General features: G+C 36.1%; 1 protein-coding gene across 1 annotated transcript in view; it reads left to right on the forward strand.

The window, feature by feature from the left end:
- The window catches only part of ALS2 (alsin Rho guanine nucleotide exchange factor ALS2), an 85,898-nt gene that overhangs the window by 23,272 nt on the left and 41,400 nt on the right, over window positions 1-21,226 (forward strand). Inside the window, exons 5-10 of the mRNA XM_082657808.1 lie at window positions 2,384-2,741; window positions 5,156-5,324; window positions 6,247-6,343; window positions 14,641-14,718; window positions 17,381-17,563; window positions 19,231-19,402. Of these exons, the coding sequence (XP_082513934.1) occupies window positions 2,384-2,741; window positions 5,156-5,324; window positions 6,247-6,343; window positions 14,641-14,718; window positions 17,381-17,563; window positions 19,231-19,402 (1,057 nt within the window). The remainder of the gene's footprint in view (window positions 1-2,383; window positions 2,742-5,155; window positions 5,325-6,246; window positions 6,344-14,640; window positions 14,719-17,380; window positions 17,564-19,230; window positions 19,403-21,226) is intronic.

A 21,226-nucleotide genomic window follows, 5' to 3' on the forward strand; every position in this document is an offset into this window, starting at 1 on the left:
TTATATTCTCTTCATCTGGTTTAAACTACTTTCACTTTGAAAACTTATAGTAAGTGGAGAAAAAGCTATTTACCAGGGGCATGTAGTAAGCTGTGTCTCCCTACTTAAAACAAATTGTTCTAAAGGATACTTGTTTTTTTAACTCTTAGTGGAAGCCTTTTGCTTTTGCTTTTCCAGAACTCTAAGAAAACAAATCTAAACAAAAACGTATAATCCTAGGGACTTCCTTGGTGGTCCAGTGGTTAAGACTCAAAAAAAACCACAAAACTAATCATAAAAGAGCTGCCTTGTGGCGTTGCTTTCAGGTTTTTGAAACCACATAGCCTCTGGATTCTTCATCGCTGTTGTTTACTGGTTCAGAATGGGAACGTGGCTTAGAGGTGTTTTTAGAAACAGTTTTTATTTCACAGTCTACTCACCGAACCTTGTAGATGTTTGATTTTTTTAAAAAAATTTTTTATTAAGAAGCTGTTTGGAGAAAGAAAAATCTAAACAAAGCAAAAGTAATAATTGAACAGGACTCGTACATGCTTATAAAAAAGTTAGATTTTGACTTTCCAAAAGTCATTTCTCTGATTTATTAAAGTTGTAGTTAAAAGTTTATTTACTGTTTATTTGAATAATAGATTATCATCATTGAAATTGCACTTTCCTTTGGACCTGTTTGGTTAAACATTTAAAGTTTTGGTTACCTATGCTAGTTTTGGCAGTGTGTGTTTAACTAAGTGTAATTCCATCTTTGTAAATAGTGTCTCAATCATACAGCTAACCATTAGGAATTTATGTGGCTTAGGACAAGTTTTTTTCTTCTGGCCAGATGTAATTGAAAGACTATCTCACGTTTGTGAAATAAACTAAAGTATTTGGCAATGAAGCATATATTTCATTATTGCATTTTGCTGTTGGTTGATTGGAACCCCTGAAATTATGTCTTCCATCAAAATTGCTGGGCATGTGTTTTTGTTTTATTTATTTACTTATTTTATGAATTGTTAAATATAATTAAGTAGAGGAGCCAGTTAGAACAATAGTTTAAAGTTTATATAAGGTAGAGTTTTTTTTGACTTTCCTCCACCTAATGGTAAGAACTCTCTAGATTAGTCACCCCTAAATACCATCACTGCTTCTGTTATGAGCTTTTGTAAATAGATGGTGGAAATAGTGACACCAGTTTTTCTGAACAAGTTATCATGAGAACTGTGTCACCAAGGAAGTAATAGGCTTTGTATTTATCTTTTTTTATATGGTATATTTGTTTATTTTGTTGGATATTTTAATTAAAGACTCACATTTTGTTGAATTTAGTATTGAACAGAATGTATTGAGTGCCTACTACATGTCAGGCACTGTGCAGGGAACAGGAATTATTTCCTTTAAGAAAAATCAGAAGTCAGTGTTAAAAAATATTTTTGGTTTGGTTTGCAATTCAGGACAAACTAAGATATACACACACCCGCTTCCACCCCTTGGGATCTTTGGGTAGCATAGGAAACAAAATTTTCATTGTGACCTATGCTCATGAGCTGAAAGCTTTCTCGTGTGTTAAGTAGGTATATCTAGTGACTTTCCTTTTTAGTAAACAGTGGTGCTTGACAGCTCAGAGTAAGTTTTAACTGATTTTTCACTAAGATATCAGAAAACTTTAGTTGGCTTTCTAATACAGCTGTGAATAACACTAAGAAACTTGGATCCAAATGTTTAATGATTAACCTACCACATTGCTCGATGGTAGTGAGAGCAAAGGTAATCTTTCAGTTTACCTTGCCCCTGGGTCATGGAAAATAACTCTTGATGAGACAGTAGAAGGACAGAAATTTCAGAACATAGTTTGGGGGCGGATAGTTTAGAGGTGTAACTTATTTTTCTGCCTGTGTATGCTATATATAAATTTGTGTTCATAAAACATTTTAGGAAAAGCCTTTTCTTCTTAAAATGTAATTTTTTCTCATTATTTCTTGGTAAAAATCCGTGTAATTTTTCCTAGTAGTGATCAATAATAAAACTTGCATTTTTTCAACCTTCTATCCAGGGCTATTACCTCATATTGAAGGCGATGTTTTCCATACCTTCCCTCCCCTCTCCCTTCTGCTGTGTTTATTTTATAAAAGCAGCTGGGACCTATTTTTAAATACCATGATAAAACACCACTCAAACAAAAGGAAGTACTTTTGATAAGGAACTGTATTATAAGTACTCATTTCCATCTAATGTGTTAAATCTGTGATCAAGAAGGGATACCTTTAGGTTGGAGATGAAGAGACCTCTTGTTGTTTTAGATTCTTGTATTTGCAAATAGTGATAGATGTTACATTTTCTTTTTATTGATTGCTTGTTGTATATGGGATTGTATTTTTATATACTTTTTTACGTGTGTATATTTTAGCCTCTTGTAGCAGAAGCGATTCCTAATCTTCACAGCCCAGCAACCACAAGCACTTCAGCCCTGAACAGCCTAGTGGTCTCTTGTGCATCTGCTGTTGGTGTGAGAGTGGCTGCTACATATGAAGCTGGGACCTTGTCTCTTAAGAAAGTTATGAACTTTTATAGTACAGCCCCTTGTGAACCTGGAGCTCAGGCAGGCAGTAGTCCCATAGGCCCAGAAGGTCTGAAAGATAGCAGAGAAGAACAGGTTAAACAGGAGTCAATGCAAGGAAAGAAGAGTTCAAGTCTTGTGGATATCAGAGAAGAAGAGTCAGAGGGAGGCAGCCGAAGACTCTCTCTCCCTGGATTGTTGTCACAAGGTAAGGAAATAACCAGCTCTTGTGAGTTGACTTTTGGTGAATCCAAGATGCTCCTGACATCACATGCCATGTTATAATAAATTCGCTTTCCTAACATATTCATATGTCAAAATTTATTTAATTAAATAGCTTTTTAAAAGCTACATGTTTCTCTGCTTTAGAAATAACTTTAGACCCTCACTTTTTCATAATACCTGCTTCTGCTTGTGGACCTTGTTTTGAGTCTTATTTGATTGTTCTGGAATGTAGCAGTAGCCTCCTTATTTCCTGGGTGGGTCTGGACTCCAGATCGATGAAGTTGCAGATGTGATCATTGGGTAAATGAGGAGTTAATGTACTTACGCCCTGAAAGTGAGGATGATTTTAAGCTTCAATAAGAGAAAGGCTTCATTTTCTGAAACCATTAGCAATCAACTTCTTAGAATATTGAGAATATTGCACAGTTGTTTCTTCTACATTTCTCACTCAGTTCAGGAGTCTCCGTCATCTAGACTTTTGCTTCTCAAGGTGGCCTGCAGACCAGCAACATCAGCATCATCTGGGAGTTTGTTAGAAATGCAGGATTTCAGGCTGCATACCAAACTTAGTGAATCAGAATATACATTATAACACGATCCCAAGGTGATTAACGTGCACATTAAAGTTCATGAAATATTGGATTAGATCAACCAGGGGTTGGCAAAGTTTCTCTTTTTTTTTTTTTTTTTTTTGCCCTGACCAGCGATTGAACCTGTGCCCTTGGCAGTGAAAGCGCAGAGTCCTAACTACTGAACCAGGGAGTTCCTGGCAAACTTTCTCTATAAAGAGCTAAAGAGAAATATTTTGTGATTTGTAGGCCATACAGTCTCTGTTACAACTACTTGACTTTGCTTAAAAGCAGTCATAGATAATACATTAATAAATGAGCTATATTCCAATAAATGTTTATTTACAAAAACAGGCAGTGGACTATATTCGACCCATGGGCTATAGTTTAGAGCTTTGCACAAAATGATATAAACCAGTGGTTAGGAAGTTAGGAATATTAGACTAGACTAAAACTTACCTTTTCTGCTATGTCCCTATTCCCTACCTGTGTTCTACTTATTGCTCTCTCTTGTGCCACTGAGCACTTTTGCTGTCCTGCCTCCTGATTCTCATTGCCACTAGATTCATCTGTGCAAATAAAACCCTAGTCCTGATTTTATGTGTGTGTGTGTGTGTGTGTGTGTGTGTGTGTGTGTGTATCCCATGAATTCTGCTAAGTCTGAAGAATAATCTTGGGCCAAAATGTTCTTATTCTGAAATGTCCTTTAGCATTTTCAGAATAATATAATATTTGAGATCTTGAACCACAAATGTGGGATATTGATTTTTGTCATGCCATTAGACCATGTGAAATATGCAATTCTACTAACAGACTTATTTCCTTAGGTTAAATTTTACTTAGTAAACTTAAAGTATCTTTAGAAAAACTTTTCCATGTACTCCTTTTCTCTCTCTTTTAAAATGATCTAGAATACATCTTTGAGGAAACCTCAAGTAGGTGTATTTGAGTCTTTGTATGTACAAGTGGATGATACATTCACCAGAAAAGATTGCGATCTTAGCCGAGGATGATCACTTTCTTTGTGGCCCACAACTTAATGACCAAGTGACTTAAGTCTATACCTAGTGACATTTGATGATTTTCTTCAAAACATATCCTGTCACCAGATTGGTGTACAAGATTTACACAGTGTTGTACGCCTTTGTTACAATTTTGAACACTCTAAAAGATGTCAGCATTCTTTTTTTAAAATATTAACTTCTCTATAAAATAACTTAAAGTAGGCAGCAAAATACAAAATCTTTTTAGTACTTCCCATTCATAACCATTTCCTCACTGTAGAAACTTTTAAGTTTTATGTCTAAAATAAATCTTTTGTTACAATATTTATAGTATGCTTGACCTTAGACCTTAATTTGGAAAGGCTTAACTTTTAACTCTGCTTTGAAATGGGAAAAATATTTGTTAGCCTTAGTGTAGTATTTTGTTAAGCTTATTCTTTAGAATACCAGTTCCATAGGATGTCACATAGACATTTGGTATAACAAATGTTATACAAAAAAGGATTTTGTGGCTAAATGTTTGGAAGTGGGGCAGGGTTAAACAGATTTAAACAGGGCTTTTAACTGCAGGACTTTTCAGCACCTTTAGCATGCTAATGCGTGTGTGTGAATCTCTACAGGGCAGGTAGGGGGGAGGAATGAATGCAGTAGGCAGTGTTTACCAAACTCATTTGACTTCTTAATTCCCAGTTTTGCAGAGAACCTGTAGAATATGCTTCACAAATATCATGTTAGTGTATTTCTTTGAAAATCAACAGTTCATTAAAGTGGTACTTTTTATCTCACCCATCTACTCCCTCATGATATCTCTGGTTTGTTTTCAGTCTCCCCCAGGCTCTTGAGAAAAGCTGCAAGGGTGAAAACGCGGACAGTGGTTCTGACCCCTACATACAGTGGAGAAGCGGATGCGCTCCTGCCTTCTCTGAGAACAGAGGTGTGGACCTGGGGGAAAGGGAAGGAAGGACAGCTGGGGCATGGTGATGTTCTGCCTAGGTGAGTGCTGCCAGTGTTTACTGTTAGAAATTAGCTTAAACAAATAACCTCTCTCCTGGTGAAGGTCTCCAAATCTCATTTCCTCATAGAGGAAATCTGGTTTCTTCTAGCTCTAGATTATTATACACCATTAACTCTGATGAAAAACAAAACAAATACCTCCCACCCCCAATCAGTCTTAGTCTTGAATTTGTTTCTAGTAATAAAGGACTTAAGTATCTATGGTATATCTTTCCATCTCTTCTTTGATGTATATTCATCTTAGAATACAGAAAGGGGTGTTTGGGAGAAGATTGTATTTCATTGGAACACGTGAATGGTTCAAATTTTTAACTTATAAAAAACAACCAACAATTTTTTTTTTACCTGAAAGAGGTCTATCTGCTGCTGCCAGAATAACTATAACCACAGTAATAAACCATGTCTATTCATGTACGTCACGGAAAAACTGTTTTGTTTAAGAGAAACTCTTATGATATTAACAATAGATATTTGTGAAAGTGTGTAAATAGAATGATTATCTAAAATAGCCAGTTAATATAAATGTCTCTTTTATTCCTAGCAGAGTGAAAGCAACTAATGTGTTAAAAAAATGACAACTCCCCTCTTTGGTTGTATTTCATTGTCCTAAGTATATTCTCTGCCATATGAATCATTCAGTTGTTTTATGATTCTTAACAGATTCTGAACTATGGTGGTTAATTAGTGATTAATAGACAAAGATTAGGTTGAAACCATTCAAAATTATTTATATTTAGGAGTAGATTGAACATATATCCAGTATTTTTATTTTAATGTTTTCTTTTGAAATATTTACTTCTACTTGAAAGCACTTACTCCGTAATTTGAGAAAGGCCATGATTCTTGCTGAGAATACTTCTTACTTGGAATTTGTATGTGTCTGTGTATGTTTTTCTTTAAGGCTTCAACCATTGTGTGTAAAATGTCTGGATGGTAAAGAAGTAATCCATCTGGAGGCAGGTGGTTACCATTCTCTTGCACTTACTGCGAAATCCCAGGTAGGAGACAAACTATTAAAAGCTGATCTTAATTTCATGGAAAGCCAACCTGATGAGATTGGACCATCATTTATTGAGTATATGCTGTGTGTCAGGCAACAATCCTGTATCTCATTTGATCTTTTCAGTGTTTTACATTGCATTGTATTATTTCCATTTTCCAGGTGAGGAAAGGGAGGTTTAGAGAAATTATGTAACTTGGCTAAAGTCACACATGTGACTGTAGACTTTGGATTCAACATTGGCCTACTTGACAAAGAAGCTTTCTATAACGTGCTCTTATGGAAAAATAGAACTGAGTTTTCTAGGGTATTGGTGAATTTCTGTTTTCTGATGAAGAAAATCCATAAGTAAGACACTAAGAAACCAAAACGCATTTCTCTCTTAAAATTGTGGGACCTGAAAGTGACCTCCAGAATCATTTAAAACCATGCCCATATGCAGAAACCCTCCTAAGGAAAGTAGTTTTTCAAACTTATTCTTAAATATATTCATATAATGATTCTTCATCAGTCCCTTTATCTTTTTAAGAAAAGTCAATAAAAGATTCTAAAACCTTTAAGTGCTTTATTTTAACTACCGCATAGGATAGCCAAAGAGCTATTATAGCTCATATAAATAAATATAAATATTAGGAAAGAAAAGGATAATTTTATTATTATTAACATGATGAATCATCAAAAAGGCTTAAAAATAAGAAATTAGGAAGGTGGCGAGTTACAAAATAAGCATAAAGATTGCTAGCTTTCTTTTATACATAAGGTAAAGCAGAAAGCATACTTGGGGGAAAAAGAAGCTGTTCACAATTACAACAAAAGTATTAAGGAAATAGGAACATTGTTAACAGGAAAAGTGTAGAGCCCACATGACACAAATTCAAGAACTCTTCTAAGTTATAAAAGAAAATAGGAGTAAAGAGAGAAATTTTATTATTATTAGTTTCTGAATTTTTGAATTTTATTTCATTTTTTTTTTTATACAGCAGGTTCTTATTAGTCATCCATTTTATACATATCAGTGTATACATGTCAATCCCAATCACCCAATTCAGCACACCACCATACCCACCCCACCACGGTTTTCCCCTGCTTGGTGTCCATATGTTTGTTCATCTGAGTCTCAACTTCTGCCCTGCAAACCGGTTCATCTGTATCATTTTTCTAGGTTCCACATACATGCGTTAATATACGATATTTGTTTTTCTCTTTCTGACTTACTTCACTCTGTATGACAGTCTCTAGATCCATCCACGTCTCAACAAATGACTCAGTTTTGTTCCTTTTTATGGCTAATATTCCACTGTATATATGTACCACAACTTCTTCATCCATTCGTCTGTCGATGGGCATTTAGGTTGCTTCCATGTAAACAGTGCTGCAGTGAACATTGGGGTGCATGTGTCTTTTTGAATTCTGGTTTTCTCTGGGTATATGCCCAGTAGTGGGATTGCTGGGTCGTATGGTAATTCTATTTTTAGTTTTGTAAGGAACCTCCATACTGTTCTCCATAGTGGCTGTATCAATTTACATTCCCACCAACAGTGCAAGAGGGTTACCATTTCTCCACACTCCCTCCAGCATTTGTTGTTTGTAGATTTTCTGATGATGCCCATTCTAACTGGTGTGAGGTGATACCCCGTAGTTTTGATTTGCATTTCTCTAATAGTTATGTTGAGCAGCTTTTCATGTGCTTCTTGGCCATCTGTATGTCTTCTTTGGAGAAATATCTATTTAGGTCTTCTGCCATTTTTGGATTGGCTTGTTTGTTTCTTTAGTACTGAGCTGCATGAGCTGTTTATATATTTTGGAGATTAATCCTTTGTCCATTGTTTCATTTGCAAATATTTTCTCCCATTCTGAGGGTTGTCTTTTCATCTGTTTATGGTATCCTTTGCTGTGCAAAAGCTTTTAAGTTTAGTTAGTTCCCATTTGTTTACTTTTGGTTTTATTTTCATTACTCTAGGAGGTGGGTCAAAAAAGATCTTGCTGTGATTTATGTCAAAGGGTGTTCTTCGGGGCTTCCCTGGTGGCGCAGTGGTTGAGAGTCTGCCTGCCGATGCAGGGGACACGGGTTCATGCCCCGGTCTGAGAAGATCCCACATGGCGCAGAACGGCTAGGCCCGTGAGCCATGGCCGCTGAGCCTGTGCGTCCGGAGCCTGTGCTCCGCAACGGGAGAGGCCACAACCGTGAGAGGCCCGCGTACCGCAAAAAAAAAAAAAAAAAAGAGTGTTCTTCCTATGTTTTCCTCAAAGAGTTTTGTAGTGTCCGGTCTTACATTTAGGTCTCGAATCCATTTTGAGTTTATTTTTGTGTATGGTATTAGGGAGTGTTCTAATTTCATTCTTTTACATGTAGCTGTCCAGTTTTCCCAGCACCACTTATTGAAGAGACTGCCTTTTCTCCATTGTATATCTTTGCCTCCTTCGTCAAAGATTAATTGACCATAGGTGCGTGGGTTTATCTCTGGGTTTTCTATCTTGTTCCATTGATCTGTGTTTCTGTTTTTGTGCTAGTACCATATTGTCTTGATTACTGTAGCTTTGTATAGTATAGTCTGAAGTCAGGGAGTCTGATTCCTCCAGCTCCGTTTTTTTCCCTCAAGACTGCTTTGGCTATTCGGGGTCTTTTGTGTCTCCATACAAATTTTGAGATGATTTGCTCCTGTTCTGTAAAAAATGCCATTGGTAATTTGATAGCGATTGCATTGAATGTGTAGATTGCTTTGGGTAGTATAGTCATTTTCACGTATTGATTATTCCAATCCAAGAACATGGTATATCTCTCCATCTGTTGGTATCATCTTTAATTTCTTTCATCAGTGTCTTATAGTTTTCTGCATACAGGTCTTTTGTCTCCCTAGGTAGGTTTATTCCTAGGTATTTTATTCTTTTTGTTGCAATGGTAAATGGGAATGTTTCCTAAATTTCTCTTTCAGGTTTTTCATCATTAGTGTATAGGAATGCAAGAGATTTCTGTGCATTAATTTTGTATCCTGCAGCTTTACTGAATTCATTGATTAGCTCTAGTAGTTTTCTGGTGGCATTTTTAGGATTCTCTATGTATAGTATCATGTCATCTGCAAACAGTGACAGTTTTACTTCTTCTTTTCCAATTTGTATCCTTTTATTTCTTTTTCTTCTCTGATTGCCATGGCTAGGACTTCCAAAACTATGTTGAATAATAATGGCAAGAGTGGACATCCTTTTCTTGTTCTTGATCTTAGGGGAAATGCTCTCAGTTTTTCACCATTGAGAATGATATTTGCTGTGGGTTTGTCGTACATGGCCTTTATTATGTTGAGGTAGGTTCCCTCTATGCCCACTTTCTGGAGAGTTTTTATCATAAATGGGTGTTGAATTTTGTCAACGGCTTTTTCTGCATCTATTGAGATGATCATGTGGTTTTTATTCTTCAACTTGTTAATATGGTGCATCACATTGATTTCTTTGCATGTATTGAAGAATCCTTGCAACCCTGGGATAAATTCCACTTGATCATGGTGTATGATCCTTTTAATGTGTTGTTGGATTCTGTTTGCTAGTATTTTGTTGAGGATTTTTTCATCTTTATTCATCAGTGATATTGGTCTGTAATTTTCTTGTTTTGTAGTATCTTTGTCTGGTTTTGGTATCGGGGTGATAGTGGCCTCATACAATGAGTTTGGAAGTGTTCCTTCCTCTGCAATTTTTTGGAGAGTTTGAGAAGGATGGGTGTTAGCTCTTCTCTAAATGTTTGATAGAATTCACCTGGGAAGCCATCTGGTCCTGGACTTCTGTTTGTTGGAAGATTTTTAATCACAGTTTCAGTTTCATTACTTGTGATTGATCTGTTCATATTTTCTCTTTCTTCCTGGTTCAGCCTTGGAAGGTTATACCTTTCTAAGATTTTGTCCATTTCTTCCAGGTTGTCCATTTTATTGGCATAGAGTTGTTTGCAGTAGTCTCTTAGGATGCTTTGTATTTCTGCGGTGTCTGTTGTAACTTCTCCTTTTTCATTTCTAATTTTATTGATTTGAGTCCTCTCCCTCTTTTTCTTGATGAGTCTGGCTAACGGTTTATCAGTTTTGTTTATCTTCTCAAAGAAACAGCTTTTAGTTTTATTGACCTTGGCTATTGTTTTCTTTGTTTCTATTTCATTTATTTCTGCTCTGATCTTTATGATTTCTTTCCTTCTGCTAACTTTGGGTTTTGTTTGTTCTTGTTTCTCTAGTTCCTTTAGGTGTAAGTTTAGATTGTTTATTTGAGATTTTTCTTGTTTCTTAAGGTAGGCTTGTATAGCTATAAACTTCCCTCTTAGAACTGCTTTTGCTGCATCCCATAGGTTTTGAATCGTCATGTTTTCATTGTCATGTGTCTCTAGGTATGTTCTGATTTCCTCTTTGATATCTTCAGTGACCTCTTGGTTATTTAGTAATGTATTGTTTAGCCTCCATGTGTTTGTGTTTTTTACGTTTTTTCCCCTGTAATTCATTTCTAATCTCATAGCATGGTGGTCAGAAAAGATGCTTGCTGTGATTTCAGTTTTCTTAAATTTACTGAGGCTTGATCTGTGACCCAAGATGTGATCTATCCTGGAGAATGTTCCATGTGCACTTCATGAGAAAGTGTAATCTGCAGTTTTTGGATGGAATGTCCTATAAATATCAATTAAATCTATCTGGTCTATTGTGTCATTTAAAGCTTGTGTTTCCTTATTAATTTTATGTTTGGATGATCTGTGCATTAGGTTAAGTGAGATGTTAAAGTCCCGCACTATTTTTGTGTTACTGTCGATTTTCTCTTTTATAGCTGTTAGCAGTTGCCTTATGTATTGAGGTGCTCCTATGTTGGGTGCATATATATTTATAATTGTTATATCTTCTTCTTGGATTGATCCCCTGTTCATTATGTAGTGTCCTTCCTTGTCTCTTGTAACATTCTTTATTTTAAAGTCTATTTTATCTGATATGAGTATTGTTACTCCAGCTTTCTTTTGATTTCCATTTGCATGGAATATCTTTTTCCATCCCCTCACTTTCAGTCTGAATGTGTCCCTAGGTCTGAAGTGGGTCTCTTCTAGACAGCATATATATGGGTCTTGTTTTTGTATCCATTCAGCAAGCCTGTGTCTTTTGGTTGGAGCATTTAATCCATTCACGTTTAGGGTAATTATCCCTATGTATGTTCCTATGACCATTTTCTTAATTGCTTTGGGTTTGTTTTTGTAGGTCCTTGTCTTCTCTTGTGTTTCCCACTTAGAGAAGTTCCTTTAGCATTTGTTGTAGAGCTGGTGTGGTGGTGCTGAATTCTCTTAGGTTTTGCTTGTCTGTAAAGTTTTTGATTTCTCCATCGAATCTGAATGAGATCGTTGCCAGGTAGAGTCATCTTGGTTGTAGCTTCTTCCCTTTCATCACTTTCAGTATATCATGCCACTCCCTTCTGGCTTGTAGAGTTTCTGCTGAGAAATCAGCTGTTAATCTTATTGGAGTTCCCTTGTATGTTATTTGTTGTTTTTCCCTTGCTGCTTTTAATAATTTTTCTTTGTCTTTAATTTTTGCCAATTTGATTACTATGTGTCTCGGCGTGTTTTTCCTTGGGTTTATCCTGTATGGGACTCTGCACTTCCTGGACTTGGGTGGCTATTTCCTTTCCCATGATAGGGAAGTTTTCAGCTATAATCTCTTCAAATATTTTCTCTGGTCCTTTGTCTCTCTCTTCTCCTTCTAGGACCCCTATAATGCAAATGTTGTTGCGTTTAATGTTGTCCCAGAGGCCTCTTAGGCTCTCTTCATTTCTTTTCATTCTTTTTTCTTTATTCTGTTTGCAGCAGTGAATTCCACCAGTCTGTCTTCCAGGTCACTTATCTGTTCTTCTGCCTCAGTTATTCTGCTATTGATTCCTTCTAGTGTAGTTTTCATTTCAGTTATTGTATTTTTCATCTCTGTTTGTTTGTTGTTGAATCTTCTAGGTCTTTGTTAAATATTTCTTGCATCTTCTCGATCTTTGCCTCCATTCTTTTTCCAAGGTCCTGAATCATCTTCACTATCATTATTCTGAATTCTTTTTCTGGAAGGTTGCCTATCTCCACTTCATTTAGTTGTTTTTCTGGGTGTTTATCTTGTTCCTTCATCTGGTACATAGCCCTCTGCCTTTTCAACTTGTCTATCTTTCTGTGAATGTGGTTTTTGTTCCACAGGCTGCAGGATTGTCGTCAAGAAATTTTATTTTTAGATGAGAAGAATCAACATTGCAAAAATGCCATTTCTCCTAGATTATTAAATCAGTAGAGTGTAAATTCTGTACAATCCCCAAATATTCCAATAGAATATTTACAACTTAATAAAATGATTCCCAAAATTATTCTAGGAGAAAAAACATAGGAGTTGCCACATAAATTCTGAAAAAGAACAGAAAGGAAGAGTAAGAATTAGCCTTATAAAATATATTATAAAACTACAAACAGATTATTATAACAGAAATATACCTGTAGAATTGAAATAGACCCAAGTGTATATGAGAATTTAGTCTATGATAAAAAGTGGGCATTTCAAATAAGTTGGAAAAACAAGACTGAGTGTTCAGTAAGTACTGTTAGAACCACTGGCTTCTTTTTTGCAGAAGAAAATTAAGATAACTTTACATATTCTAATTCCAGATGGAGTAAAGATGTAGATTTTAAGAAATAAAACCTTACAAGTGTAAGAACACAGTTAGGTGATTTTTTTTTCAGTAATCTTAGGAGTAGAAAAAGACATGACATCAAAACCAGAAATTAGAAAGTGAAGGTGATACGTTTGTCTCCGTAATAAGTCAGCAGTCCCATACAGCATAAACCAAAACACAAACCAAAAAAACCCCATAAACTAAATTAAGATACATAACATATGGGGAAAAAAATTTGTAACGTATATGACTGTGTTATTACCTGGTCCATAAAGAAAAATTGTGAAAGGACATTTGTATGTCATTCATAGAAGAAAAAATAGAAATGGGCAGCAAGAAATGAAAAGGTGGTCAACTACTCAGTAAGCAGATTTAAATTAAAACAAAATTTTCTCACCTATCATGTTAGCAAGGATTGCATTTAGTACTAAGTGTTGGTGAGAGTGTGGGGAAAAGGTACACACAGTGCTGGTGGGAATGGAATGTACACTGGACTTTGCTGGAAGACAGTTTGTCAGTATGTATCAAAAATCAGAATGTGTGTTCATTGACCCAGAGTTCTTTGCCTAGGAACTTATCCTAAGGAAATATATACACTAATATATATATCCAAGGATTTTAAATGTAATTTTTATATTAAGTAATTGGAAAGAAATTATTAATAAATGTACTTACTTCATTAGATAATTGATTAAACTATACCCACAGTGGAGTTTTATGTAGTTATTATAAATGATATTGTAGCTCTGTACTTGTTGACCTAGAAAAATGTCAGTGCAGAGCATTACATAAAAAACATCAGGTCACAAAACAGCATTGATAGTAGAGTCCCATTTTGTATATTCATTATATCTAGTAGATATTAAAATTTCTGGAATTATACTGATATATGTGTATGTTCCTAAAACAAGGTAGTATCAGTAGTTATCTCTAAGTGGTTGATTCATCAGTGGTTTTCACTTCCTTTTTATTTCTTCGTACTGTCACAGTCTTGTACAGTGATCATGAATTGCTTTTATAATCAGAATAAACAAAACCATTTTCATTAAACATAGCCATTGCAATCTGGTTGTTTTTTGTCTGTAGTGGAGCATAGGTATTTGTGTGTCTCCTACAGCAACTCTTCATGTATAAAAAGGCTCTCTAGTCATTCCATAGTACTCCTATCCACAGAGTAAAAAATCATGATTACTTTTTCTTCATGGTACTTACCTTTTTTTAAAAAAATCGCTTTCTTTGTAAGAGGCAGTATAGGATAGTTCCTGGGATTAAATCCTGGCCCTGCTGCTTACAAATTTGTTACCTCCCTGGGCCAATTTCCTTATTAAAAAAAGGGTTCTTGTGATAATGAAACATTAATTAATACACAGAAAGTATATTCAGAACAACGCCTGGCAGGTAATAAACCCCCCCAAAATATTAGTTACTGTTATTATTAATCCTTGGACTGTGTCTTAACTATGTACTCTATCTCCCCATTATCTCAGTCTTGTTTTAAAATGAATTTTCTTAATATTAGTTATTCTAAAGAGTGGAAAGCTAGTATAAGTAATTTGTGTGTAACTGTTGGTATATATATGTTATTATAAAAGTTCAGAATTGACATGGAAACTCAGAGTCACATCTCTTACCTACTTTCCTGTTGTTTTCTAATAGGTTTACTCGTGGGGTAGCAATACCTTTGGTCAACTTGGGCATTCCGATTTTCCAACAACAGTTCCTCGTCTTGTAAAGGTACTTTAGTGAATTTGATAACTTTTATAGCAACTTATTCCAGAATTCTAAGTTAGAACACTTTATATTTCTCCATTTCTTGTTTTATAAAATTAGGAGAATTGTATACTTGTAACCTAAGTTTGTTATGATGTACATTAAAAAAAAAGTGAAGCCACTTGTTTTCAGGCTAAATGTTTCCTTTTTTTGATGTGTTAGTGTATATTTCTTTTCTTCTTGGCTTCATTGAGCATTCATAGTTTTTTTTTTTAAAGTAAAAATGAACAAGTTCATTCTTTTAAATCAAATGTTTCTAGTGCTGTGATATTGACTTTTGAGCTTTATACTACCAAATAATGCCTACTCTGACTTCTCACCTAAGTTTGACTTTTAAGTGTGACTTTTGTATAACATTATTTGATGGTTTGTTCTGTTTTGTTTGTTTTGTTTTTACATACATAGTAGTAAAACCTTTTTTAACCCTTTTAATTTTCTATAGGGAAGCTAAAAGCATAGATAATTTCTTCACTGCTGTGTGAATTGGTTTTAGTTTATGTAATGCTATTCAGAGATTGGTAACTTCTAGTCCCTTTGATGCAGTTTTAGAGGACTGTTTCTCAACCTTTTTTTCTGCCACAACGTCCTGCAGAAATACAAAATTCATCAATAGTATTGACTCCTTATATAAGATTTGTTTGTTTTGGGGGGTGTTGTTGGCAGGGAGTAGGTATGCTGATAGCCTGGTAGGCTAACAGAATGGAATGTAGAGCTCATGTATTCATAGTTTGATTCTGATATCTCCCCTATCCCAACACATGCTCTCTCCACTGAGAGTAATAGAGACTAAAAAAGTATAGTTACTTCAGTTTCAGGAACATCATTCACATATAAGCTATAGTTAATACATATTCTGCTGATTCATGTATTCAGTGTACACTATGCGTCCATCACTATATAAGACCTTTACACGCTGCCTTTCCTTCCAGTGAACTTAATTTTACTGGGAAGAAAAGACTTAAATAAAACATTAGGGGACAGTTGTTAATTCTAGCTCCAATCTTAAATATTTTCAGCATAAAACATTTTAATGGTAAGCTATTCAATTTCTGATATTTTATCACAAATAAAAATATGGTAACTCACTGTTCCTTGTTTTCTGTTATTTGAATAAAGTAGAATATGCATCTATTCATACTAAGGAAACTTTTGTAATATAGCATGGAGATGCTGGAAATATAATTTTTATTTAAAATTTTAGAGTCAGACAAGAGAGAATAGAATTTGTTATAAGGTTTTAGTTTTGTTACCCTTTAACTGTGTGTATGAAAATACAACATCATTATTTTGGGGTTTTTTGTGGGGGAGGGGTGAGAAAAACATTTTGAAGTCATTTTAATTAATATGTGAATTAAAGTCAAGGCAGAGTGAGATCTGAATTAGTTTTGATTAGAGACTAAGAAGACTACTCTTTCCTTCTCCAAAAATTTTAATTCATTCTTTGCAAAACCAACAGGAAGTCAGTTATTTGGGTAGCCTGAATTTGAGAAAATGATGTCATGCAGGAAGAGGATAACTATAAAGTAGTGGAGACGTGTGTGTACACGCTCACACACACACACACACACACATTCACCTAATCACCTAGGATTTGAACCCTATCTAGACACAGAGAATCTAACAGATTAGAAGTTTTTTGCTTATTCTTGTACGAGTCATGGCTGAAGCTGGGTCTGCAGGCTGGGACAGTAGTTTTCATTAGCAGAACACTTTCTTCAAATGAAACCTTATGCAGAATCCCCTACATAAAACAGATAACTGTGGAACTATTTTAGTTGAAGGATGGAGGTGGGTTGGGGGCAAAACCCTGGCGCCTGCCTTTCCATGGTGGCTCCTGAGTCACTGTGTGGAATCCTAAGGTTTGAAAACCATTGATTTAAGGCAGTGGTTCTCAAACTTTGGCATACATCAGAATCACCTGGAGAGCTTGTCAAAGCAGGTTGCCCGGTCGGACCCCCCAGTAGCAATGTGGCCTGAGTGTACATTTCTCACATGTTCCTAGATGATTGCTGCTGCTGCTGCTGCTGCAAAGACTACTCGTTGAGCACCACTGGTCTAGGGGATCCATGTAGATGGGCTTCTAAGGGGTCCTGCCTTTTTCAACATCCTGGGACACAGTGAAGTCACATCAGAGAGATAGTGAGTTCCAAGTGGGAAAACAGCTTTAGCACCCATGGGTTTAGTTGTCCAGGATGGAATTTAGCCTTGTTAGATTTTCTTTTCACCTTGATTTTTGTGCACATAGCAGAATATGTATGGACAAAGGTGTGTCCTAGCTGTCAGAATAGGGCTCTAGAAGTTTCTGGGCCTTTGTTGTACAAGCTGAGTCTGTGGCAACTTCCAAAAATAACAGTGAAAAAATCAAATGTATGGTTTTATCTTTTTAAATTTCAGTTTTTTATAAAACAATCCAGTTCTAAATTTACAGGCTGAACAAGGGTTCCTTCTCACTCCTGCATCTGTTCTGCAGTTAATCGGGTACATTGCTGGGTGAGTTTTGCCATCTAGAGATGTGACTGACTTTGTACTCCACCTGTTCAAGTAACTTAACATTCCATTTCCCGTGGATTTGGAGTTCCATCAGATTCCTTCATCTTGGACAGACAATGTCCTCCTGTCGTTGCAGGTGAACAGTGAAAATGGAGTCTGGAGTGTAGCTGCAGGCCAGGATTATTCCCTGTTTTTAGTGGATACCGAAGACTTCCAGCCTGGATTATGTTACAGTGGCCGGCAGGACCCGACAGAAGGTGACAACCTTCCAGAGAATCACAGTGGTACTAAGACTCCAATACTTCTCTCCTGTAGTAAGGTGAACAGGAATTGGATCCTAAGGCCCACATTCTATAACACATGAGAAGTCTTTTGTTTCTGTTGCTTTTGTATGGTATGCCTGTTATTAAGTGTCTCTGACTAATGTATTTAAAACTGCAAACCAACTTGCCATCCCCCTTCTCTCCTTATCTCCTTTTCCTGCCTTATTTCTTTCCACAGTGCATATCATCATCCCACACACTATATAGTTTACTTATTTTGTCTATTGTCTGTCCTCCCTTTTACTGTAAGATTCATAAGAGTAGGGGTTTTAGGCTCTCTCATTTACTGTTGGATCCTCATAGTAAATATATTTGTTGAATTAACACCCTCACATAGGGATATTAAAATACATATTTCACAGCGAAGTCTTCTGACTGTGTTCATGGAGTCCTCAGAGATGAATCAGAATAGAAATTGAATAGATGAATTTTTAACTGTAAGTGGGAAGTAAAAATTGCAGGAGCCTGAGGTGGGCTCGTGGCAGACCTGACAGGCCACAAACAGTGCTCTGTTTCCCATCACTTCCCCTCTTTTCTTAGCTTTTCATCTTGTTTACTACTGTTTCCTCATTTTTCCTTCATTGATCTGAATTTCTTTGCTTTCCTACTTCTTACCTCTTTTTCATAAACATAAAACCATTGGTCTGTTTCTGGTTTTCTTTTTCCCCACTTCAGTAACTCACACCCTCAAAGTGATACACTGCAAGGAAATTAACCCTCAAAGTTAGTACATTCTGGATTTTTTATTCTTACTGACTAATATATCCTATGGATTGTTTTTTATCCTTGGTGTTTGTTTTTATGGCTAAATATGTAAGCTCTGAATGTATATAGGGGTGAGATCTTTCTTGCTAAAGGTAACACTGGCCAAGATTTGGTTCTTGACCTATATTAGACTGTTATTCCAGACATACTAATTGACTCTCTGTAGTTCTTGACCCTGACTCCACATTCCTCATGAAAGATTCCACAGTCCAGATAAAGGATGAAATAGGCTGATGAAAGAGATGAGACTCAATATGTGTCTTTAGTTACCATGGGCTGTTAATAGTCTATTGGCCTGCAGCTTGGTTGCCTATTTTAATAGGGATATGTGACAAAAGGCATCAAAAGTTTTTATTCAGTGGTGTCATGAATAAATGGCAAAATCCCCTTTTAAAGAAAACCCCTTTCTGTTGTACTTTTAAAAGATAGCTCCTAGATCGTTGATATTTTGACATACAGCATAGAGATCCTCTCTGCTTTCATCTATTTCATGCAAAAAGGGGTCCTGAGGCATGTGTCTGTATCATTTGGATCTTTGTATATTTAGAGGTTCTGTGACTCTAACCACATGTAAAATGAAATAAAAGGTATTGTGGGAATAAATAATAGTATAGATGTATATAGTTATATATAGATCATGCTATAGGTATATAACAACAAGGTACTGGTAAACCAGCCCAAAAAATCAAAATAAAACCAAAAACTCTGATTTATAGTGTTTTCCAATTTTTTCTGGTAATTTCCCTATTGCCACTTTCAAACTACTAATGATTTAATAAGCAACTTGCTGCAGAATTCCTGCATTGGCTCTCACCAGCTGATATCAACCAACTTCAGTGCCCAAATTGCTACTAATAAATTATATTTTATCTTTAATCTTTTTCTTTTCCTGTTTTAGCTTGGATATATAAGCAGAGTGACAGCAGGAAAAGACAGCTATCTAGCCTTGGTGGACAAAAACATTATGGGATATATTGCCAGTCTCCATGAGTTGGCTACTACAGAAAGACAGTTCTATTCAAAACTAAGTGATATCAAGTCTCAGATTCTGAGGCCTCTTCTCAGTTTAGGTAAGTAGAACCTCCCCTCTCCCCTCTTTCCACCCACTCAATTATCAGGACTCTTGTTTTATCTGTTTTTTCTATATCACAAAGAAAACTTTTTGTTTGAGTTGTACTCTTCTCCTTTCTTTCCAGTCTCTTCTTTTGTGCACAGGTAGTCAACAACTTACAAACTATTTCCACTTTGCCAATAGCCCAGCTGCCCCTATCCTTCCACCCCCAGAGCTCCTTTCACTTGTAGAAGTAGAAAAATGGAGCTTTCAGAAGATTCATGGCAGAGAGGCAGAACAACTTTGGGAAAGTTGATCCTAGGAGTCAGACTTCTAAACAACACTTCTAGCCCCTCTAGTCCTAAGATACCTTACGTTATATGCTACCCAAATTTTTCATTTTCTTTGTTCTGGTTCTTAGAATTTTATCAAGTAGATCTTCATTTGGATTTACAAGTAGTCTCTAAAAATGTGGATAACTGTAAGAGTGTTAAGGGTCTTACCCAACATTAGCAGGAATTGATTAAATCCAGTCCCTTTTCTTAGCTGTAATCAGTTACAAGAGAGATTGAAGGTAAGGAGACAATATGGGGAAAATAGATTACAATAGTCCTAGATGGGATGCTACTGTCCAGATATACTAGGGTATAGCATATAGACCCCTCTTGGGGTATCGAGGAGGTTAGAAAGGAATGCAAAATGGAGATGGGGGTGGGCTGTTAAAGGTTAACTTCCCGTAGTTCAAAAATTTTTCAGGGTTTGGCCCTACACTCAGAAGATGGACAGGATGTTTTTTTTTCTCTTTCTTTCTCCTGAACTCCTTGACCCCCTGTGTGGACACAGAATTCAGACCAATACTGTAGTACTTAAATTCTTCCTTGTTCGTACGTCATTTTTCCACTTTAAGGTGACGTTGGCTTGTGTAGGTCAGCCCATTATTTTTAATGGGAAAACGTCTACTTTTCTTTTTTTTTCTTTTTCTTTTTTATTGGAGTATAGTTGCTTTTACTTATTTATTTATTTTTTAATTGGAGTATAGTTGCTTTTCTATTTTTCAAACACCTAACTTACAGTCTTTCCAAACTCAATCCCTTTGTAAGTTGGGGACTATCTGCATTTGTTTTTAGTATGTTTTGCTTTTTTAAATGTTGTAGAGTTCCTGTTCTATAAATTCCCCTCCAGTGGGTGGGCTCAGCACCCCAGGACTTTGGCAAGGGATATGGAAGCAATCCAAGCTGGAAGCTTCCTGGATTGCTCTGAAAGGAAAGTGAAACTTGCCCTTTTCCTGTTCTGATTCCTGATTTCTTTGTTGGTTTTAGCTGGTCTGCTCATCAGCCTCACTGGTTGGAGAAAAGTCCTCCAAATTGGGAGCTTTGGACTGGGAAAAAGCAATAATCTCCTGATGCCCTCTGTAAAGTTAAGAGTGACCAAGGCAGTCTGATTTTTGGATTGCTCTGTCTGCAGTGAAGGGTTGGGCTTGTCCAAGGGACAGGTAGAGCAGAAGTCAGTACAAAAGTTGAAAATGTTAACCAAGCTATAGCTATAGAAGTGAGTTTAATTCCTGGCTGTCACTAACCAGTTTTGTGAAATTAGATAATTCACTTCCTTTCTCTTGGCCTTAGATGACTTATCTTCAAAATGAGAGGAGAATTGGATTAGCACAGTGGTTCTCAAATTTGGCTGGTCTTCAGAATTACTGGAAGGCACTTTTTAAAAAAAATATATCCATCGGGGGATCCTAACTTTGGCCTACTGAGTCAGAATCTGTAGGGTCCTGTGAATGTTTTTAACAGGTTCCTCAAATGACTGGCTACCGTGATCTCTGAATTTGCCTTTTTTTTTT

The sequence above is a fragment of the Grampus griseus genome, assembly GCF_964374135.1.
Source record: "Grampus griseus genome assembly, chromosome: 7".
Classification (NCBI taxonomy): domain Eukaryota; kingdom Metazoa; phylum Chordata; class Mammalia; order Artiodactyla; family Delphinidae; genus Grampus; species Grampus griseus.